General features: G+C 50.3%; 1 protein-coding gene across 1 annotated transcript in view; it reads left to right on the top strand.

Moving 5' to 3' along the window:
- The window catches only part of Scg3 (secretogranin III), a gene marked incomplete at its 5' end in the record, with an annotated part of 31,009 nt that extends 9,720 nt beyond the window's left edge, over positions 1–21,289 (top strand). The window contains 6 exon segments of the mRNA XM_005376640.2: positions 1,361–1,538; positions 6,857–6,973; positions 7,926–8,009; positions 10,238–10,375; positions 18,907–18,987; positions 21,014–21,289. Of these exon segments, the coding sequence (XP_005376697.1) occupies positions 1,361–1,538; positions 6,857–6,973; positions 7,926–8,009; positions 10,238–10,375; positions 18,907–18,987; positions 21,014–21,132 (717 nt within the window). The 3' untranslated portion in view covers positions 21,133–21,289.
- Between the last annotated feature and the right edge of the window lie 2,337 nt (positions 21,290–23,626).

The raw sequence follows: 23,626 nt of genomic DNA, 5'->3' as shown, positions 1-23,626 counted from the left end.
GCGGTGAGCGGTGAGGCTGGCCGCGGACCCGGCCGGACCCTGCAGGCCCTGTCGGCCTGGTAGAGCCTGAGCTCTGCTGCCAGGGCTGTGGGAAATGCCAGAGGATTCTGTCACAATTCGTAAAGAAAAGAGGTTTATTTAGCTTGGACTTCTGGAGGCTGGAAAGCCCCAGATCGGGCCGCCATATCTGGATCGGGCTGCGTGCTGCTCCCCCCACACAGTGGAAATGCAGAGGAGTTGGGGGGCGCAAGACAGCGAGGGGCTCCAGGTCGCTTAGGACGACCGCTCGGCCAGCTACAAATTGTCCCGCAAGAGCACTAACCCGCCTCGAAAGAGAGACACGCTTTCCCACACCTTACAGTCAGTCCGATGGCAGCGTGAGTTCCGACAGACAAACCACATCGCACACGTGACAGATTTTAGGCCAAGGCATTTTGGGGTCAGACTGTTAAAAACCTAACTCTGGCTACCATGAGGACAGTGAGTGCTGAGAAGAGTTTTAAGAGGGATGGGATGCCAGTTAGAAAGAGAGAGCTGGAGGCCGAGGATATAGCTCAGCAGCACAGCACCTGCCTGACAAGTGCAAGGTCTTGAGTTCGATTCCTGGTACCAAAAAAAAGTCTCAAGAAAGACAGCTGGGTGCAGAGTGGGGCAGAAGAGAGAGAGAGAGAGAGAGAGACAGAGAGAGAGACAGAGACAGAGAGAGAGACAGAGAGCACAACAGAGAGACAGAGACAGAGGAGAGAGATTTTCTGTGGAATTGGGCAGGAGGACCAAGGAAGCCACTGGTGGGAAGGAGGACCCAGGAAGCCCTGGTGGAGTGGATGGAGGTGAAGAAGAGAGGGCGGAAAGCGCGTAGGTTCCCGTCTGGCCGTGGAATGGCGAATGGACCACTCCTAAGATGGGAACACTGAACAAAACCAGATCTTGAGGAAAAATATTATACACCCGCCCAGACGGCTGTGAAAATGTCACCAGAGTCCCCAGGTGTGGCCACCTGCTGCTGGACATGCTGAAAGGCTTCCTAGAGCAGGCCGTTGCCCTGGGGAGAGGTGTGAGCCTCGTCCCTCCCCAGAGACAGCAGTCGGCCAGGAGAGAGCTCGAGAGCCAGAGGCCTGGGCCTCGCCCGTGCGCTCCCCGAACGGGAGCTGTGACTCCCGGCATCGTGCAGGAGGGCAGGGCATGGTCCTCAGAGCCCCGGGGACTTTTCTGTGGACCTGGCTGCCCAGGGGAGGGCTGCGGCCGTGGGAGGTGGGTTCCTGCCCTTGCACTCAAGGGCACCACAGAGAGAGGGTTGAGCTGGTGCTTCATGAGTTCTAACCAAGCGCTCACTTTTGATTGATTCCCCTGCTTACTGGAGACCCTGAAGGCAGCGATTCAAAATGGCTTGACCCGTGGAGAGAGCGATGAGACCGTGTCCAACGCGCTGACCTTGGCGAACGGCTTGGAGAGGAGAACCAAGACCTACAGCGCGGATGACTTCGAGGAGCTCCAGTACTTCCCAAACTTCTACGCACTGCTGAAAAGCATCGATTCAGGTAACCGCTGTGTTTCCTAGCCGGGTGGAGCAGAAAGCACAGCTCTAGGATATGTGCTTCCTGGGTTTTTCTTCCTGTTGTCAGCTTCCAGATACAATCACCAATGCCGCACAAAATCGTTCACAACTGTTTTTCAGAAGAAGTGCCCTGGTCACGGGAACATTTAGGGAAGGGCAAGCAGGAGGGTGCAGTTTATGGATGATGTACTCTTGCTCTCAGAGTGTCCGTTTTATTTGTTCAGCAAACAGGGAACGTCTGCTGTGTACGAAGTACAGGAAAGGACGTCCTGCAGATAGATAGGAGGCGATCCAGACAGCGTCCTGCCCCGACCTAGTCAGCCTCAGCGCCCACTGCAGCTCCTGTTTGGTCTCAGCTTCCCTGGGGTATCACGGGCAAAAACTGTAAATAAAGGCGTACAACTTGATATTTTAATATACGGATCTTCATTGTGAAAAGATCGTGGCAATCAGGCTAATTAGCGTGCCCATGGCCTCAAGTAGGTACCTCCTCCTCCTCCTTTTTTGCCTCTGTTGTTGTGAGAACACTTAAGATCGACCTTCTCAACAATCTGCAAGTACAGTCCAGTACTGCGCAGGCGCTCACCACGCTGCCCACTCCCGCACGGATTCCTCCTGTGTGATTGAAGCTTTACCCCTCTGACCAACGTCCCCCCATCTTTCCTCCCCAGCCCTTGGCTGCGCGCCTGCTCCCTGCTTCTGCTTGACGCTTAGATTCCACGTACAGCTGACTCTCAGTGTCCAGAGGGCTGGTTCCAGCCTCTCTTGGATGCCTAAACCCACACATGCTCAAGTTCTGTATCTAAAACCACCTCGTGCTTCGCATGACCCACGCACATCCTCCCGTGCGCTTTAAATCCTCTCTAGGTGCCTAATAAACCAATACAGCATAAGTGTTCCCTAAATGCTTCTTATATTGTATTGTTTGGGGAACAAAGACAAGAAAACATCCTGTTAGTAATAATGCATTTTTCCTTAAATATTTCCAACCCCTGATTATTTGAATCCCTGCGTATGGAGCCCACAGATGCCAGGGCTGCCTCTAAGTGGATTCACAGAGATCTCTCTCTCTCTCTCTCTCTCTGTCTGGCTTATCTCACTTAGTGTCACGTTTTCTAGACTCATCTGCACTGTGGGGGGATAAAAAGGAAGCCGTGCCATCTGTCAGTGCATATTTTAAAAAGTTTCCTTCTTCCACTCTTCGTGGGCACAGTGGATGGAATCTGGCTTCTCCTTCCCTGCACGAGTCAGTACGGTGCTTCAGAGACATTTCGAGCTTCAGTCTTCAAGTGAATTGAAACAGACATAGGGTAAAAGGAAGCCAGGAGCCCAAAACGTATTGGGGAATTACTTGTTGTTTTAAACAAATTCCTCGGGCTGGGGATTTAGCTCAGTGGCAAAGCGCCTGCCTGGCAAGCACAAGGTCGTGAGTTTGGTTCCCTGTACCGGAGAAAAACTAAACAAATTCCTCAACGTGTCCGGTCTTTTCTCAGATGTGCACTAAGTTAACTAGAGGATTTCGATCCATGTTTATTTTTGGTTAATCTGCAAAGAGGATAACAATGGCTGATGCTTCTGTTACTGTTCAGACAGAGGCTCTTGCATGGCCCTCTCAGCCTTTCTTCTCCCTTTCAAAAATGCGGGCCAGCCGTGGTGGTACACACCTACAACCCCAGCAGTCAGGAGGCTGAGGCAGGAGGATTGCCGCGAGTTTGAGGCCAGCCTGGGCTACATAGTGAGTTCAAGGCCAGCCTGAACTACATAGACCCTGCCTCAAAAACACAAACATGCAGCCCCACATTGAACCTCTGCATCAAGACTCTAGCTGGAATCTCTCTCCCCTGAGATACAACCTCAGCATGAGCTTTCACAGAGAATACCCTCTGTCCTTCAGCTGCAGACCCTAGCCAGATGCCCTGGCCTTCTGCGGGCATCTGCAGGGCTCGTCTGTGTTGAGGGTCCCTTCTGAGCCACCTTGCCCCGCTGGTTGACAGATGCCCAGCTCAGGATCTCTGACATCCTGGTGAGTCACGTGTCCCCAGGGCAGAGCCAGACGTGGCACCACCCAGAGGGTGTACTCAGATATCTCATCACTGTGGTGGCCGGGGGAGCACACGGTTCTCTCTCAGAGTGTCTTCACCACCTCTTCTATTTCTCCTCCAAACAGTAGGTTTTATATGTTTTTAAAATCCCACTGTGTAGAATGTTCTTTGTATTGTTTTTATCTTCCTGTTTCCCTCCTCGGATTCCTTATTGCCTTTATTTTTCTAGAATTTTAATTTAAATTTTTAAGTTGAGGTCTTTGTTAATTTTGTCTTTCTTATCCTCAGTCTGAGCCAACTGAGAAATAAGCAAGTAGAAACCCAAAATACACCTGTGTTCCTCAGAAACCCCGGGGTCATTTTACACCCTGTGACCAACTCCTCCCTGTGCTGGAGGCAATGAGGACAGGGAGGGGAAGTGTCCTCACCTCCAGGACCGTCCTGAGCGAGCCATGCACAGGTTAGTTAGCCAGGTTTAACCAGGCAGGGTGCGTATGCACTTCCAGACATCGAGGTAAATACCTACATTTTTACCTATCAATTTCTTAACAATAAATTTGGAAAAGTATGTAAAGCACTGGGTTGTAGGATGTAGCGTGGTGTGAGAACCATCTTGCTCTCTCCCTCCCTGAGCAGCCAGTCCTGGCGATGGTTTTGGTCTGCAGAGCAAGCCTGTATCTGGCTCCTTCCTTCCGTGTCCAGGCTGGTGGAAGAAGAAAGATTCCAAATCCCTGTCACTCAGTAAAAGCAGCTCTATAGTGCCCTTTCCTGAGTGTCTCTAGTTGCATTGTCATGGCTGCTGTGTAACAAGCATGTCTGTAGGGAAGATGGGGGAGGAGTATTTGGAGAGTGTGGCAGATTGACAACTGGTGATCACTTGTAACCCTCAGCTGAACTGAACGAGCGTGGTGCTGGGTGTGGGCGGCCCACCTGGGGACTGCTGCCAGCAGCATAAGAGGCAGAGCTGCAGAAGGAGAAATTAGGCTGTTGGGAGCTGAGAGAAGCTGTTAGGTGCTGTTAGAAGCTGTAAGGAGCTATTGGTTCCCTTGGAGGAGCTTGTCATGCTGGCTTTCCTGATGAACTTGGCTGTTATCGTCCAAGGAGCTCAGGACCTGTTGTCACTGAGAATGGCTTTGGTTCACTTTGGGGGAGCTCTGGTCCTCACTCTGAGCATCGCGTCCTGGCTCTGGAGGGGAAGATAGTGCACTGCTTAGTCTCCTGGAGAAGCTTGTCGCATTGGCTTTCCTGATGGGAACTCAGCTTTCCTCATCATCAGAGGAGCTCGAGGTCTCACTGTTGCTGAGGATGGCTGTGGTCTTTTTCAGGGAATCTCTGGTTCTTATTTTAAGTGTCACTTCCTGGCTCCAGTGCAGATCTCTCTCCTGCTGGCACAGATCTTTTATCCCACTGGCACAGACTTCCTAGCTTCCACCAGTGACCTCTGGGCCTTCCCAGCACAGATCCGTGAAAAGGCCTGCATGAGACATTGTCGTGGGCTCTAGGCCTCCAGTTGGACTCGTTGGAGGCGTTGTTATGGGCTCTAGGTCTTCGGGTGGACTCATGCAGGACATTACCGTGGGATCCAGGTTGGATTCTTTGGTCTTTAGTGTGTGGACAGATTTCCTGCACTCTTTTGTATATCATTCTTTGGGTGACTATTATAAATAATTTTATAAAATGTGTGTCCTGTATTATATTGTTCCCCCTTGCAAAACCCCAAACCACAACAGAGAGCAACTTACACGTCCGCTAAAAGGATAAGAGAAACAAGCTCCCCTCTAGCATCTGAATTTGTTTTTCTTCTCTTCAACAATAGAGCCAGATTTTTTTCTGGTTCCAGAAGTAATGTGTTTACTGAACTACTAGGGCACCACTGGGCGTCTTGTTCCCCTGAAATGCAGAACAGAGGGTCAAATACGAAGGGTTCCGAAGAGCCTGTTAACTGGAACAAGTTGGAGAGGAAGGGAGTAACTTTTATTAATCCTCAATCACTGGAGTAGTTTTACCGTTTGCATAAACTCTTTCAAAGTTTATAAGAAATAAAGGCTAAAAAGCAATATATATCACTGTTAGAAAAATCAAACTTGGATTTAAAAAGTGAGCATGAGGTATGACTGATAAATACTGTAAATGTTTACATTTTTAAAAAATACTATAGTAGGGCCGGGGATGTAGCTCAGTGGCATGGTGCCTTGCTTGGCAAGCGCAAGTTTCTGAGTTGGATTTCTGGTACAAAAAAAAATTACAGTAAAAGGCACATTAAGTTCTGTCAAAATCCTCCCCCTCGTATACTCACCCCATGGTTCGCGGCACTTGCTGCAGCAGCTCTGGAGTGCCCTTTCGTGAGTGTCTCTAGGTGCACTGTTGTGGCCGCCTCCGTGTCCTGAATCAGTTCAAAATGTCTGTACCTTTCATGGTCACTCTGACTTTGGGGAAGAGCCAAAAGTCGTGTGGTGCCGGATCTGGTGCATAAGGCGGATGAGGACACGGCATGATGTTTTCACGGGCCTGTCTTTCCATTGGGTGGCACGTGGCAGCACCGTTTACTGTATTTCTGGTTACACCTTGTAAACGCGAGAACTTCTGGAACAACCTCTCAAAGCGGCAAGAGCGACAATGGGATGAATGCTCTTGAAGCAAGGGGGGATGTTGGAAGGGGACTTACTGGCAATGTGTCTTTTACTGTAATAAATTTTTAAAATTTAAATATTCACCACATATTTTGATCTCCCGTGTATATGTGTTCTTATTTTTGATGATGGGAATTAAGCCTAATTAATGGATACAGACGTTCTCATCCCCAAAAACTTGCTGCCTGAGAAAAGTCGTTAGGCAGCAACCTTCGTGCATCTTTCCGGTGTGTGTGATCTCAGGTGGAAAGCTGTCTCTTTACTTACATAGTCTTTAGATGAACTTAAACCTTAATGGTGGTAATAACTGCCCATTTCTTCAAAAGTTTGGCATAGCTGTACAGTGCCCTGTATTTCCAGTTCAGTCTTAGATTTTCTTTTGTGTAAATTAAATGTATGTGCTTTTAGCTACAAATGTAGGGAGAAGTAGTTTAGTAAGATGCTGTACTTCATAAATTGGTATGAGGGCTGAGGATTTAGCTCAGCGGCAAAAGCGCCTGCCTGGCAAGTGCAAGGTCGTGAGTTCGGTTCCCGGTACCAGAGGAAAAAAAAAAAAAGAAACAAATTGGTATGAAAGATGAAGCTGTTCTCTACTGATTTTCTTTAAATTATTTTGTCCTTTTCTATAGAAAAAGAGGCAAAAGAGAAGGAAACGCTGATCACCATCATGAAAACACTGATTGACTTTGTGAAGATGATGGTCAAGTACGGCACCATCTCTCCCGAGGAAGGGGTCGCCTACCTTGGTGAGAAGCCTGGCTGCTCCGCTTATTGTGACGGTGTTCCTTGTCCAAAGCGAATTAGGGATCTGGCAATAATTTCCTTGATAGTTGATGCCCAAATCACCTGGGTAACCAGAATTCCCCAGTCTAATGATGACGGAAATGAAATTAACCAGAAATCAGCTCTCTTTCCAGATCTAACTTGAGTATAACCATTTCCCATTTATTGTATTTAATGTTATTATCGTTTTCTAATAATTCCCAGAGTGGCAATCTGATTAAAATTTAACTTAATCTTTTTCCATTATGTTTGGAAAGTTGGGACTAAGAGTCCTGATTGGACCTCGGGGTCCTGGCTCCTGGTCCCTGTGCTGTTGTGTGAGGAGGCACTGGGCCTTGGGGCCTCACCTTCTGCATCCGTCAGGTGAAGGGCTCTGTTGTCTCTAACCAGGTTGTAGGAGACCCTGGGACCAAAGCTGGTCAACACCTGTAAGAGAGCATCTCTTCTCAAAGGCCCTAGGCTGCCTCTCATTGGTGTGGACTGAGTCGTATGCTCCTTCCTGAACCAATCACCGTAGCCTAGGATCAGGGACCATTCTGATTGGTCAGCCCAGGACCACTCAGCCACCCTGGAGCTGAATGCTGAGAGTGACAGGGGGCTGGGTGTCCTGACCACAGGTGTTGCATAGATCAAAGCACAGGTGTCCACTGTAGGTCTCAACCTTGGAAGGGTCCTGGCAGTGGCCAGAGAGAGGAGGAAGGGACTTCTGTAGTTAACCTGATGATCTTGGATTACGTGCCTATCCATCCCAGAGTCTAGGATTCCTAGAAATTAAATCCAGGCCAGAGCACACTGTGAGAAACATTAATATTTTGGAATTGCTAGTGTGGTATCTCTGGTGAGATTTAAACACTTTTAGTACATAGTTTGATAACATCTCTTAGGAAATGATACTCCTTTCCTTTCTTCTTCCAGAAAACTTGGATGAAACAATTGCTCTTCAGACAAAGAACAAGCTAGAAAAAAATGCTACTGACAATAAAAGCAAGCTTTTTCCAGGTAGGATTTATTTAACTATTTCTGCAGCTTTTAGAAGAATAACCCTTTTGAGCAGTAAATAATAGCTGTCAATAAACATTAATAAATAATTATAAATTTCAGAGTTAAATATCTCAGATCCAACCATAGGCTTAAGTAGATATAACCTTACCCACAGTGTAGTCTGTCTTGGCATAGAAATCTGACACCCGCAGCCTCAAACAGGAGAGGGTTAGTTTGACTCATGGTTGCAGAGGGTTCAGTCTACGCTGGCTGCTCTAAGGCAGAAACATCACAGTGGAAGGATGTAGTGGAGGAAGCTGCTCAGTCCATGACGTCTGGGAAGTAGTACCAGAGAGGAAGGGACCAGGGCCCAGATACGGTCCCCAAGGCTACGCCCCATGGCCCACCCAGACACCCAGAAGTGTGCATTACTGATGCTATTTCCTAGGCTGTTCTCAGACTGATTGAGTTGACAATCAAGATTAACCACCCCTGATCCGGGCATGGTGGCGCACGCCTGTAATCCCAGCACTCGGGAGGCTGAGGCACAAGGATCGCTGTAAGTTAGAGACCAGCCTGGGCTACAAAGTGAGCTCACAGCTGGCCTGAACTGCACAGTGAGACCCTGTCTCAAAAAGACCAAAAAAAAAAAAAAAAAAATAGTAACCATCCCAGAATGGAAAAGGCTATATCACAGAGCCAGCAACCCCTCCCTGGTCCGCTGTCCATTCCCCACAGTCCTACTTCTTCTCTGCCCTCAGGGGTGGCCTGTGCCACTGCACAGTGTGATACACCTCCTTCTCTTGGTTTCTTTACTTCTGCATAACCATACTCAGCACCACTCAACTGCGGAAGGAAGCCTCCTTTCAAGGGGCGGCGGAGTGAAAAAAAAAAGACTGACAATTGTTCTACTATAATTTTTGGCCCTATTTGGGAAATTATGTACATATCCTTAATAATATTTATGGCCCTTTAAAATAATGGTTTCATGCCTTCCATAATGACAAAAGCAAAGTACAAAACTGTACAACTATGAAGAACATATATGCACAATTGCTCTATATGTCATACACCACAATAGTGCAATAGTGGATGTGTGACACAAGAACTGATTCCTTTCCTTCTTCTTTGTTATTTTTTCAATAATATAATAAAATAAGTTTTATTTAAAAAGATGTATTGTTCTGCTGCTTGAGGCTGCTATTGTATCGGCTGCAGGCATGCTTAACCTTTGTTTGAAGGGATTACTTATTTTAGGGCTGTGATGTTTTAATCTCAGCATGAGCTTTCTGAAAGCAATATATTTATTTCTAAGTGAGGCATGAACAAGCGTTTTCCTTTTTTCCCAGCAGGAGTCCAGGTCTCTTCCTCATGCTGGGGCGGCTGGGGTGATGGAGCGGGAAATGTGGAGGTGGGAGGGTCCTGCCCAGCTGGAGCTCAGGTGCTGTTCTGGGTACCGGCTGCTCCACGGGGAAGGACTGGCCAGCAGTACAGTTACTCTCATTTGGAATCAAGAGCCACCATATTTTCTTGGGACCTGAGCTATCTCATAAGAGCTGATCACCTATGCCAGTGATGGCGAACCATTTAGAAACCAAGAGCCTGAACTGTAACCCAAAACCCACTTATTTATCACAAAGTGCCAACACTGCAATGAAATCTGAACACTGAGGTTTTAGTTTAGAAAGAACAACTAAGACATTAATATCTTTTGTCTTAAAAGAAAAATAACATGCATGCCGTAGGTTCACCACCACTGGCCTATACTGATTAAAGTAAGATGAGTAGTAGCTGGATTCAGTGGCGCATACCTGCAGTCTTGGCTACTTAGGAGGCTGAGGCAGGAAGATCTGCTGACCCCAGGAGCTCAAGACCACCTTGGGCAACATAGCAAGACCTCATCTCTAAACAATAATAGCAACAATAATAATGTAGGACAGATAATCCACTTTCTAATGATACAGTGCAGGAAAAGGGAAAAAAGGCTAAACCAAAACTTGCAAAGCTGAAGCCTAGCTTTATGTTAACTCAGGGTAGCTTGCGGGTATCTCTCCCTCCTCTGGGACTCAGTTTCCTTTCCTGGGAGGTGAGGTTAGAGGGTTGTACCCGAGAATCACTAAGATTCCTCTCAGCTGAAAAAAATGGCCAGCCCTCAGACTATACCTTTGCCACGGAGGCTATTGCTGCTTTAGGAGAGAACGGAGGGACAGGAACACGCTGTGAAAACAGGCTCCCTCTGCTTGCAGCGCCCTCGGAGAAGAGTCCCGAGGAGACCGACAGCACCAAGGAGGAGGCCGCCAAGATGGAGCAGCAGCACAGCGCCCTGAAGGACTCCACGAAGGACGGCAGCTCCAGGCCGGGAGGGAAGACAGACGCCCCGAAAGGTACGGCCACTACCCTGGGCTGGCGATGGCACTGGGGAGGCCATGCTTTCCCCGCACAAACGGCAGCGATGCGAGAAGCCAGCCGCCCAAGTCCGCTTGGAGAAGGCCTAGCTGTGGCGTCTCCGCGCGACTGGCGGCGCCTTCCTGTGCGCTGTGCTCGCTGGGGGCCACCTTGGCCCCCGCGTCGCATCCCTCGCGGCAGCCTTCAGCGTCCAGCCGGGAGCCCCGATGCAGGGGAAGGGCACTGATGCCCAGTTACACACCTGCTAGTGTCCGGCTCACCCTCTGATGGGCGGGGGTTCTCGCTGGGAAGCCCCGACACAGCTAACACTGCTTATGCCACAGGGTCGTGAGCTTCACCATTTAACAAAGCAAATTCCCTTAATTACTTAGCTAGTGATTGCAACATGAAAAATACCATAAAGACTTGATAAAAAAATACAAATCCAATACATGTATTTTCTAAAATAGCTTAAAGATCTATATATGTATATTACTCACATCCTTCTGGGATTTTACCAACTGCCAGACCCTCAAAGAAACAGACTTAATGAGGCCATAAGTTCTAAGTTGTTCATCTTTTTTCAGGTCAGAATGTGGATCTCGCTTTATAGTTGCGTGTGTGTGTGTGTGTGTGTGTATGTGTGTGTGTTATTGGGGATTGAAGCCAGAGCCTTTGTAAAGAACTACACCCCAGTCTTTCTTGTGCTTATTTTGAGCTAAGTCACTAAATTGCCTAGACTGAGCTCAAACTTGCCTCTCCTGCCTCGTCTTCCAGAGTGCTGAGACTGTGGACATGCACCACCACGCCTACCTACAAGCCTCCATTACTACAAATTTATGTAGTCATATTATAGAAAATTCACATCCCTATGTCTCCGATAGATATCCTTTTTCTGAAACTTGGAGTCTATGAGAAGTCATGAGAAACAGCTCGACCCTAGCTTATTGTCCTCTTTGGTGTAACTGGAACCTCCATAGGTGTCATCCCTGTCTTGTTAGTGGGTTCGTAGAGGTCTGATTCCCTGGGAGCCGTGCGAGTGGGCCAGCGCTCTCTTGACCCAGGTGAGTTGGCACCCAGCCAATTTGTCACCTGAGGAGACCACTGGGCTCTTTTTGTTGGCTGTTATGTGTGACCATCGGTGGCCACGAATGCATGGATTTGACGTGTTCCTCAGGACAAAGGGGCCAGTCGTGCTCACGGTGCAGCTCTTAATTTGAGGGGACCCCTTGGTCCCCTTAGAGGTTCCCCACCCAACTTCTGCTTGGGTGGGTAGGAACACCTCGTTCACCCTTGATGACAGACCCTTGCTTAACAATATCTATAGAGGAAGTGGAGAAATATACCAACTAGCTCGATGTGTGATGCCTTGTGTCTTAGTTGCTTTTCTCTCATTGCTGAGACAAAACACCGAATGCCCAAGGTTATAGGAGGAAAAGTTTATTTTGCTCACAGTTTGTGGCTCCAAGGGAGGGGCAGAAAGAGCAAGACTCTTTCCCGCCCTTATACTGTATGCAGGCTGCCCACCCCAGGGCGGGTGCAGCACTCACACCCATAACCCCAGCATTGGACCATGAATCAAGCACAGATTCTAGAATCGCACACCCATGACTGCATGAGGCTTTGGGGGACATCCAGACACAAACCGTAACATTCTATCCCTGGACCCCAAAGACTCATGCACATTCCTTTATGCAAAAGGCATTTTAGTCCATCTCTGAGTTGCCAACTCCTAACAGTTCCAGCATTGCTAAAAAGTCCAAGTCCTAAGTCTCCTCTGAGATTTAAGGCCAACTCTTAGCTGTGAGCCCCTGTACAAATGAAAAGGAAGTTAAACACCTCCGACATTCAATGGCACCAGATAAACATTACCATTCCACAAGGTACCAACAGAGGGATGCAAAGCATTGGGATCAAAGCAAGTCCAAAATCCAGCAGGGCAAACATTAAGTCCTGTAGTTCCATGTGGAACGTCTGAAGCAATCTGTGCTAAATTGTGAACTCCAAAGGCCTTGTGTGAGTCCATCCCTACAGCACTTCTAGTGGTTGCAGCTCCCACGGCTTCTCTCTTAGGCCTGCTGTGCTCCTTCCTTGCAGCTTTCCTCAGACTATCCACGTTCCTGGCTTTTCCAACCTTCTGGGTCTCCACTGCACCTTTGCCTTCACACTCACAGCTTCACATACTGCCCTCTCAGGGGCACACTGCCTGGCCTTCTAGGCCTCCTGAAATTGGGTGGAAGCCACCTTAACCCCACCACTCTTGCATTCTGCATGCACCTAAAACCAGTGCCACGTGGATGCTGTCAAGGTCTGCTGCCAGCTGGAGCAGTAGCCAGGCTTTCCTCTGTCTTGGCTGTAGGGGTCGAGTGCCTGGATTGCTGAGCACTGTGAATCCAATTCTGAGGAACAAACTCTCTATGCCCTCGCCATTCTGGAGCCTGGTGTGGCCACCACCACCATTCTGGAACACGATAATCTACAGCTTTCTCCTCAAAGCAAAGTCTTTCAGCTTTGCAGTTTTGAGACTGCAAAGGGTACAGACTTGCTGCTTCTTGTGATGCCCTCAGGCCATCTTTTCTATTCTGTTGTTCCTTCTCAGCAGTTGAGATCCTCTCAGCTGTATCTTTGCAGTTCACAGCAGTACTGGAGCTTTCTTTCTGGCCAAACTCTTGTTTTACATTATCCTGCTGGGCTCTTTGCTCTCAGTTCTCAACATAAATCTGGCTAAAAGCCCCCAATAATAGCCATGCCGTCATCTCAACATTAGACTGCCTTGAAATTTCTTCTGACAGATTAACTAGAGCAAAGGTCTGTCCTGGTCACAGCTCTGGGGGGTCCAGTCCCTGGGCTGTGGCCCTTGGCACTGTGCTGAGGCACCTCATGCTGGCGAGGTCCATTCAGAAAGCACAGGGTGGGCTGGCATCCCACAGTCCCCTCCAGGCAGGACCCAGTGACCGAGGGACCTTCACTGGGTCCTGCCTCTGAAAATCCCTTGGTCCCCAGAGGCCCAGCCTGGAGACCAACCTTAAAGGCGACATGCAGGATCCAAACTGTAGCAAAGCATGTGGAGATTAACCACGAGGGGTTTTCCGCCACTGGGGTCTCCATACAAGAGTAAGTGGAACGAGAGGATGAGACTCTTCCACCAGTGTTTTTTTCTTTCTTTCTTTCTTTCTTTCTTTCTTTCTTTCTTTCTTTCTTTCTTTCTTTCTTTCTTTCTTTCCATCCTCCTTCCTTTCATCTTTTTATTAGTTTTTGGTGGCCCTGGGGATTAGACCCAGGGCCTTCACATGAGCTACATCCACAGCCCTTTTTAAATTTTTTATTTCGGGAGAGTCTCACTAAATTGCGAAGTTGCCCAAGTTAGGCTTGAGCCTGTGACCCTCCTGCCTCAGCCTCCCAGAGTGCTGGGATTACAGGCATACAGATTCTAGATGGCTCCTCTGAAACATAGGAAAAAGACAGAGATTTGAGGTTAAAGTTAGCTCCATCCCATTATTTAGAAATCCAGTTTGTTTATAATACCCCTGACCACATTAACCTAGGACAGTGGTGGCAAACCTTTAGCTTGAGTGCCACAGCCAGATGTGTGTTATCATTGGAAACTCTAAAAGGTTTGCCATTACTGGTATAGGACAAGGACAATGGTTTTTTTTGTTTGTTTGTTTGGTTTTTTTTTTTTTTTGGCTTTGTTTTGCTTTAATTTTTAAATTTTTTTTGAGACAGGGTCTCACTCTACAGTTTAGGCTGGCCTGGAACTCACTATGTAGCCCAGGTAGGCCTCGAACTTGCCTCAATCCTCCTGCCTCAGCCTCCCGAGCGCTGGGATTACAGGTGTGCTCCACTATGTCTGGCAAGAACAACTGATTCTAATTCAGTTTAGCAAACACCAAACTAAGCTCAACCTAGGGATCAGCATCCCTGGAAAAACTGTAATTGGTCCTCCAAGGGCATCCTAAGGCGGGCATCTTTGTGCTCACAGTTGCTTACTTACAGTTTTCTCAAGGGCTATTTTACATCCTTGTTATCAAACCCAACAAGAAACACCCGCTGTGTCTAACCTACAAGAGAGAGCTTCCGTGTGGGTGAGGGCGGGCTGCTAGTCTCCCAGGCGTTTTCCCAGTTGCAGGTGAACACCTGTCCCTGGGCCTGGCGCTGGGCACAGGAGGCAGACTAGGGCCAGTTCCTGGAGCACCAGAGCAGGCTTGAAGGTGAGCGGAGGACGGTTGTTATGCATTTAGGCGTGTTGTGAGGCCTGGGTGCATGTGTGTGGCCAGGCACGTGTGTGCACACGGCTGCTGACCAGTAAGCCAGGCGTGTGCAGAACGAGCTCCCTCCAGGCCTTGCAGAGCAGCACAAGGGGTGAACCGAGGGCCAGCAGAAGCCACTAAGGGACACTTGTGCCGGAGACGCTCCGGCAGTGTTTGCAGGGGGTCACACGGCGAGTCCACAGCAAGTGTGCATTGCCCATCCCAGCACATGCTGGGCCCCGTGGACAGCACGCAGCAGGAGTAATAATACCAGCAATCCATGTTTTGTATCACCGCCACTCCACTAAGCAGGGCTACATGCATCTTATTCTAAGAAAATAAATCGAACTGAATTCCCAGGGATGGAATGACAGATTCAGCTCCTAATACAACATAGGCTGTTTAAACTCTTGCTCTTTACAGAGACTCACGCTAAGGAAAGTTTTAAATGTTGACTTCTAACATGTATTTGAATGATTCAATAACTATTTCTAAATTTAGGGATACGCCAATAAAACTGCACTTACTGCAGTTACAGTCAGATTTAAAATTTGCCTAATGTTGCAAGTAAGTTTCTCCCCGGAGACCAAATGAAAGTACTTTAAATCTTTATTCCATGATCTAAGTCTGGTTCCTTCTGCCAGTTGGATGTTTACTTATGAGCTTCCTGTGTATGAGTCACTGAAAATCTTTTTTCAAGTGGTCCAAGGGACGAGATAAGAATTGAAACACCCAGAAATTCCTCGCAGGCCCATCGGCTGTCAGGTTCATGACCGACAATGGAGCTGGGGTGAAGAGGGGTCGTCGCCCTTTCTGCTAAACACAAGGTCCTCGCAGGGGTAGAAGCTCGGCCTATTTGATTAAAAAATCGGCTCGCTCATGGAGGTGTTTATCTGCTGAGCCACACAGGAGGAGTCCATCCATTCTGATAGAAAAGCCCAAGCAGTGATTCCACCCGTGTCCCCCAGGTCCCCAGAAGGGACAGGAGCACAGCCCCGGTGACCTTTGTGTCACCACAAGTTGTCGAGGACCCCAGAGAAAGACGTCCCACGTGGAGCATCCGTGAGCCGCTGCTTTAGAATTCGCCCCTTCATTAACCAACGAGGAGCTCGAGGCCCAGAAGATGAAACACCTTGCCCGAGACACCCCAGCCAGAGCAGGTGGAGCCAGGCCCTGAACTCGCGTCCCCTCACTTCCGATCCAGCGCCGTCCCAGGGTCCTGCTGCATCCTACACGAATGCAAAATGCCACCACTGTGGGGCAGTTCCTGAGCCGAAGGGCTCTGTGGCCCTGGTGACATCCATGACACCAACGTTAGACACCTTGCCTCATAGGGTTCCTAACAGTGATTATTTGGGACGATCTTGATATAATGTTAAACATATCAAGCTTAATTTTAAATGTACCCAACTTAATTTTGTAACCATTCCTCTAGAAGACCTGATGTCTTTGATGTAGGCTGTGTGCCCTCGGCCAACCCAGCTGATTTCTGCACTTTGTTTCTCAGGGGTGAGAGGTGATCAGAACAGTGTGGCAGGGTCAGGACAAAGCCACACATAGAAAAGGACATTTCTCTTTCAGGTTCTAAAGCCAGAGGAGCTGCAGAGCGGGGCTGCGTCCGGACCGTGGCCCTTTCCATCCGCCTCGGCATGTGTTTCCAGGCTTGTGCTGTATTACCTCAGCCATGAGCTATTTTTTTCCAAAGGAAGCTGAAATAGATTGGAAAAAAAAATAGTCCAGCTTTCCAGCGTGGCCTCTCCTGGGCTTTGCGTGTGCACTGTATAAATAAACCATTTGCTTTGCACTCGGAGACGAGGGAGGAGGGTGTAAATAGGAACCAGCTGCTCTCTCCCAGTGCAGCGGGCCGCCTGATCTCATCCCTGCTGGTATCAGAGCTCCACTTACCTGGGATGCCCCCATATTTGTGGCAGTGGGTGGCTTCCAGACTGCACCACACAGCCAAATCCTCTCAGAATTGTGAAAAACAAAAACACAGCCTGCGGCCTGGTCCCCACCCCAGCCACTGGACCCTTCCATACGAGTTTCTGTGCAGCTCAGCTGGGGACCCCGCCTTGCTGGCCAGGTTGATAACAAACAGCCACTAAGTCCCCCGGGCCCAAAACGGGAGCTGGGCCCAGCTCCCCTCCCCGGACACCCCATTGTTTCTGGCTCTCACCCCAGCTTAGGCTGTCCTTCCGGCACCCCACCAAACGTCTCTGAGCCTGAGCCTCCGTGAGCAAAACAGTGACAACACCTCACAGGGTTCAGAGGGCACTGGCATTTTCAGTTGTTTCTGATGAATGTAGTGTGGCTGAAAAATACGATGAGTGGCTTTTCCAAATATATTACGGTAAAAGACACATGGCTATCGTGACTTTGGGGAAGAGAAGTCGCATGGTGCCAGAGCTGCTGAATAAGGCGGACGGGGACACGACGTCACGTTTTTGCGAGCTGCCTTTCTGGTGGATGGTGCGCGGCAGCAGCATTCACTGTGTTTCTGATCAGACCTTATAAACACACTCATAAAAGAGGAATTATTTGGTAAATACTTGTCAAGAGCTTACTGTGTGTCAGGCTTCGCCTTAGGCGTGAGGGTGCCTCGGAAAACGAGCCATTTCTAAGGGAGGAAGACAGCAGACAAAGAGGCTCTGCGATCCAGAGAAACGTAAAGCAAATCCAGCCGATCTGCTCAGCCAAGGGTGGCAACAGCAACCTGCGTGCTGATGGCGCCCCGCGTCACCGGGTCAGCCAGTGACGCTGCCCTTCACATGCCCAGACGTTCTTGAAAACAAGCACGGGACCAGGGCTGTCTCCATAGGGGTGATCGCCGCGACTGGGGGGCGGTGCCCTTGTTGTCCAGCTGCCCTTTTTCAAGGACGCTGCTGTGCACCCTGGAAGACCCGGATCCAGCAGTGAGGCCAGGGGCAGCAGGAGCCAGGGAGAAAGATGTGCAGGAGGTCGGGAGGGTAAGTGCAGCGGCGGGAAATGAGCACCAGTGACGTGCAGGGCAGCGTCACCGCTCATGGGCCGGAGCCAAAGAGGTCCAGTGCAAGCCTGGCTCTGCCCCCTGCTGTCCTCTGTGCCTCAGTTTTTCCCTCTGTAAGATGGGGGTGGCAGTGGGGCAGCTCCAGAGGGTCGCTGTGAAGATGAAATGACAGAATGCACTTGGAGCTCAAGGCACAGTCCCTGGTGCAACACGAGCATGCCGTTCAGGGGGCTGGAGAGGGCAGCAAAGGCATCCAGCAGGGCTCGAGCAACCCCAAAGTGGGGCGTCAGCGTGCCTCACTCAGGGAGCCAGGGCTCAGAAGACCTTTTCATCGCTGTTGCTGGAAAAGAGAGAGACTGACTGGTCTCTTTTTAATTTTAATCTTATTTTATTTTGGTTCTCACTACATGGCTTAGGCTAGCCTTGAACTGACACTCATCCTCCTGCCTCAGCCTCCCAAATGCTGGGCTTCTATCACATCTGGCTTCCCCATTTATTTTTTGTTTTTGTGAGTCAGGGTTTCGCTGGGTAGCCCAGGCTGGCCTCGAACTCCGTACCTGGTCTCTTGATGCATGAACTTTGCCCACCTGGTTGAGAGGATGGCTGGTTTCTCAGGAGAGGATGAGACAAGTGCAAAGCCCGCATCTGCAGACAGCTCTGACCTCTCTGAGCGCCAGGTTTCAGAGGTTCAGATCAGCCTGACTCCAGCCCCGTCCGTTCCTCTCCACGCTGCAGATCCGTCACCTGGAAGCCGATGAGATCCCCTCACAGCCTCCGCCACACTGAGGCACCAGGGGCCTCAGAGAGCAGGTTCTCCTGGGCAGCTGGATCAGAACCAGCCCAGAGCTAGTCCGGACCTGGAGCAAGGGTCTGGTGCCACCTTCCCCACAAGAACCAGGCGAAGGCTTGGGGAGACACAGAGCCACGCGTGTGCGCATTGAACAGGGGTGTAGCATCTTGGATCCGACTCCTTCCTTGACTTGAAGCTGCTCCTTGGTTTGGAAGAGCCACCCTTAGCCCGAAATGACCCAGCCCCGGTACGGCGGGGCCCGCCCAGCAGGCCAAGCAAACCAAAACCCCTCGCTGCTGGCCACCACGCCGTGTTCCCTGCGCTGGGGGCAGGGTGCTCCCTGGCACCAACCTCACTCACACTGACAGCCCCCGCACACACGCGTGTGCACACGCGCACTCCCCAGCCGCATACCGCCCCAGAGGTCCACACGGCCAACACAGTTTTAGGTCGGTGGGGCCAGCGTGTTTTGTGTGTTTGATGCGATCCTCTTGTCTTTTCCAGGGAAAACAGAAGCCTACCTGGAAGCCATTAGGAAGAATATCGAATGGTTGAAGAAACATGACAAAAAAGGAAACAAAGATGGTAAGGGGCGGGCTGGTGGCACCCCGGCCCCCCACGTGTCGTGCCCTCAGTACCAGGTCCCACAGGGAAGCTGGTGGGGTGGAGGCGCCCCTCAGGGCACCTCCGCTGCCTCTTAGGTGTGGAGGCGAGAGATGCTCGTCTCTCTTGTCACCTGACGCAGCCTTTGAGGCAGTTGCTTTTTCGTTCCATGTCATTCTGGAGGACACCAGGTGAGAGCAGAGTGTCCGGGGGAGCCCTTCCCCATCCCTGTCCTCGTCACCGCGCTCAGCTTCTCCGCAGTCGTGTCTCGTCTGCGCCTCCCAACTTCCTGGAGTCTTTTAAGCACCGGCATCTTCTGGGCACCTACCAGGTGCCCCTGGCCATCAGGAAAACAGTCCTCTGATCACACGGGACAGAACACAGCACCACAGCCTGCTCTCAGCACCAGAGGAGAGGGCAGCTGGAAGACGCAGCTGCCCCTGTCTGGGTGACGGTGGTTGCGCTGGCCCAGGGCAATCGTGGCGGGGTGCAGAGGCACCAGGAGGCCAGGAGACAGGGTGCGGCTCCTACTAGGACAGAGACAGGCAGGAGGCGGGGTTGCAGGACACAGAAGAGCCTGCCGAGTGAGGAGTACGGGGAGAGGAGGAAGCCCGGGCACTGAGACGCAAAGGGCAGAGGAGCACGCGTGCCAGGTGGCTGTGGGCCGGGGCAGCACCTGGGCCTGGGAGTGGACAGCGCACGGCCAGGAAGGGCGGTGTGGCCAGTGGAGCCTGCGTCAGACCCTCCCGAGGCTAAGGAAGGGATCCATCTGGCAGCGGTGTAGTTGCAGACTGAAAAAGTGAGACCCAGGAGGCAAGAGGGAGGTGAGGAGGACGAGACCCGAAGCAGCCTCTCCACACTGCCCCGGGGACGCTGCCTCTGGTCCACTGCAGACCGGTGTGGCAGAGCCCCTTCCGGCTTCGTCCTTCTCTCCCCTGGGAGACTCAGAGATGCGCAGGCGCCAGGGTCCAGTGGCACTCGGCTGGCTGCGCGTGGCCAGGACCTCCGTGCTTTCCTCCACCCCCCGCTCTCTGCCCTGTACAGACTGGCAGGTGGCAGGATTCTGGTAACCCTTAAAGAATCGAGGCAAAGCGCAGGGGCGTTTAGGTCTTAGAAAGAGGCCACGTGCCATCGCCTCACTTGGGAAATCTATTTTTGGTTGGAAGTTTGATGGTTTCCTTCACATAGACTTGAAGTAGGACACAGGAGTCATAAAGAAGTTCTGGTTCGCCTATTATATTTTACGTTTTTGAGGCAGGCCTCCTACCAGGTAGTGAAGTCTGGCCTCAAACACCCTGTGTAGCCCAGGGCGGCCTTGAAGTTGTGATCCTCTCGCCTCAGCCTCCCGAGTGCTGAAATTGCAGGCATGTGCTGCCACTGATGGTTTAGTGTTTTGTCCCGAGCATACAATTCAAGCAGCATGAAATCACCAAGGTGATTCTTTTTTTTCTTTTAAAGAGCAGAATGTATTTATTGAGGGGGACAGAAGTGGGGCCTCAGTGGGTTGCCCAAGACTCTGTCTTTTCTAGAGAGTTTTATAGAGCAAAACCACGAGATGAGATGGGTCCAAGGTAGGGGAAAATGGACAAAACTATGGTCAGCCAATAAGAATTGTTCAGGTAAAATTGATTAAACCGGGATCAAATGGGGAAGCGAGTCACATTGCAAGCGGGCATGAATACAGAACAGGGGCTTTTCCTGTAAGGGGTTGGGTCAGGGACTCTTCAAGGTGATGGCTACCTATTTGGAATATCAATCCCTGAGGTCCATCACCAAGGCGATTCTTGACTTGGGGGGAGAAAGTATATCATTACATCAGTGGGGACCGACAGCCAGGGACGTCATTTCACCTCAGAGTCCTGCCCAAATGGCCACAATTCAAACATCCCCCAGTGTGAAAGACAGGGCCAGGGACCGTGTTACACAGAACGTTTCCCAGTGGTTATCACTGGGATGGGCTTGATCTTCCCGTCTCTGCTCATGGTATGCTAATAACAATATTTTCCAGATTATGACCTTTCAAAGATGAGAGACTTCATCACCCAGCAGGCTGACGCGTACGTGGCCAAGGGCATCCTGGACAAGGAGGAAGCCAGCGCCATCAAGCGCATCTACAGCAGCCTGTGATGCCGGGAGACCTTAACGGAGCTCAGAACACCTCTAATCCCGCAGCAAACGTGCTCTGACCCAAGGGTAGTAGAGAGTGCTGAACTCACAGTAGTTGACCTTGTAGAAGTGGGTAAGACATAGCTTTCTTGTCATTAAAAACTACCTGAAAAGTAAAGTTCTCTGAGGCTGACTTCGTACCTACCATCCTCCTTTCTGCCTAGACCTACATTTCCTGGAGATGTCGCTCTGGGAAGCCCGAGACTGCGCTGAGCCTGACTAACCTTCCCTCTTGGTGTTCAGGCCGTGCCAGCCGCCAGCGCCATGTGTAGACCAGACTTGTGACAAGGCCTTGTTTCTGCCCGCAGTTCCCAGTAGGGAATTGAATCAAATTCCTATTTCCTCAAAGCCCCTCCAGCTTGAAGGGTATCTCCTTCATAGCTGCTGCTTTTAGCTGGCTCTTTCTTTGGCACAGTGGCACCAAAAGGAACTTGAAACCTGGCATAAGTTTTCCTGGATTTATTAACAACTTTCCGTACCTGTAACACTTCCTGTTGGTGAGTTAGCAGGCACCGGGCTTGTGGGTAAAGAGGGATATTTATGTTCACTCCAAGACAGCAAGCCAGTCATAAATAGCGCAAAAGCAAGGGAAACTTCACCACAGCTCACTTATCCCAGGTGGACCTGATCCAAGCCAGGTGCCGCCACAGAGAGCCAGCGGCCAGGCTGCGGGGTAGAAGAAGTTAAGGCTCCTCCCACTGCCTGTGAAGCCAGCTGGGGGTGCTGCCCTGGAGAGTGGGTTAGTGAACCTCAGTCCCTGGGGCTCGTCCTTAACCAACCATTAGCTCCTATAGGAGGCAAGACACAAGGGCGGTCAGTCCTGATTTGGAAATGAGGAAAAAACGGCTTCAAGGGGACAAGGGCACATGTTATGCCTAGGCTGAAGTGGCCGCCAAGCAAGGAGCTGGGCCCAAAGCCAGGCCTGCAGGCTCTGCCCCTCCCCATAGATGACACGGGTGGAGCCCACAGAACTCTCCTGTGTCCAGTGAAGGCGAGAAGGCGCTGAAAGAGGTTTGGCTAGAATATGCTAAGAGAGACGAGCAGACAAGCAAAAATACAGTACTCAGAGCGCATTTTGAGACTGTAATCTCAACCTCACATTTCAGCTCACATTGCACCTTGTGGCTGGTGATGTTTCTGAATTGCTCTCAAAGCTCATGCCACTTTATTTGAGCAACACAATTTAATTTGGGGAGTTTGGGATTTGTTTTCTGAGGTTTTTGTTTAAATTTTTTAAAGATAGGAGCTCATCAAGTAGTTCAGGCTGGCCTTAAATTCATAATCCTCCTGTCTCAGCCTCCCGAGTGCTGGGATTACAGGTGTGTCCCTCCACGCCTGGCTAGGATGAACAGCGTGAGAACTCTCCATTTTTAAAAAGTTTCTAAGCTTTTACAGACACTTGCTGGGGTCTTTTTTTTACGTGCAAAAGTTTCCCTTCCTTTCTTATTTTCATTTCTCCTCATCCAACAAACTCAGGTAGTAGTGGTTACAGCGAAGCATTGAGATGCGGGGATAACAGGAGGAGAGGTAACAGGCACAGTGTATGTCAGCACGTATGTTCTGTGCGTCAAGGTAGGAACAAACAAGACAAGCCGAGGGCAGGTGCAGCACAGCCCCGACGCACCTGCTGTCCACTTCCTGGGGTGATGTGTGCAGTTCTGGCTCCGCTGCTCTGCTGCTTTATCCCTGAGGGCCCTGTTTCCTGTTTAATGGAAGATTCAGGGGCAAGACAGAGGGGGAAATGACAGGGACGAGGAAAAGGGACGACGAACATTGGAAGCAGAGGTCTCTTCTGCTCCCAGAATAGCAGCTCCCTGGGGATGCTGTGGAGGAATAAATGAGCAACTGTCACAGAGGCCTAATGATCTATCTCGCCTCGTGGAGATCAGTACTACAAATAAGCTGGGCGTGGTGGTGCACACCTGTAATCCCAGCACTCACGAGGCTGAGGCAGGAGAACCGTTTTGAGTTTGAGGCCAGCCTGGGCTACAAAGTGAGTTCAAAGGCCGCCTGAACTGCACAGCGAGACCCTGTCTCAAAAAGACAAAAAAACCCTAGAAATACACTTAATGGTTTGCTGCGTACAGCTTACTTCATAAGTGTTTTCTTACGTGGACAGGTTTCCCTCTTAGCTCCAGGCACACACTTGGTTCTCACTCTAGAAAAACGGCGTGGCCAGGAGGCCAGGGCTGTGGCTCCGTGGCACCTCAGAGTGGGCTCTCAGCCGCCTGCCCTTCCGAGGACCCACATCGCGCCGCGTCCACGGCACATTAGGTCTGTGGAAAGGCAAACGTGGCTAGAAACTATAATCAGTTTGCTTTCACATTACAGAAGCTTTTTTCCCTTCAAAACTGGGTTTTTAATAACAAAAACCCTAAAGCATGGAGAACCTGTCGCCGATTCAAAAACACAAAAAATCAGTTTTATTTCTCCCCCTGGTTGAGAAGAACACTCA

Source organism: Chinchilla lanigera, unplaced genomic scaffold (assembly GCF_000276665.1).
Source record: "Chinchilla lanigera isolate Chin_1 unplaced genomic scaffold, ChiLan1.0 scaffold00008, whole genome shotgun sequence".
NCBI classification, from domain to species: Eukaryota; Metazoa; Chordata; class Mammalia; order Rodentia; family Chinchillidae; genus Chinchilla; species Chinchilla lanigera.
The sequence above is the reverse complement of the archived record's forward strand: the minus strand, read 5'-3'. Positions and strand labels throughout refer to the sequence as shown.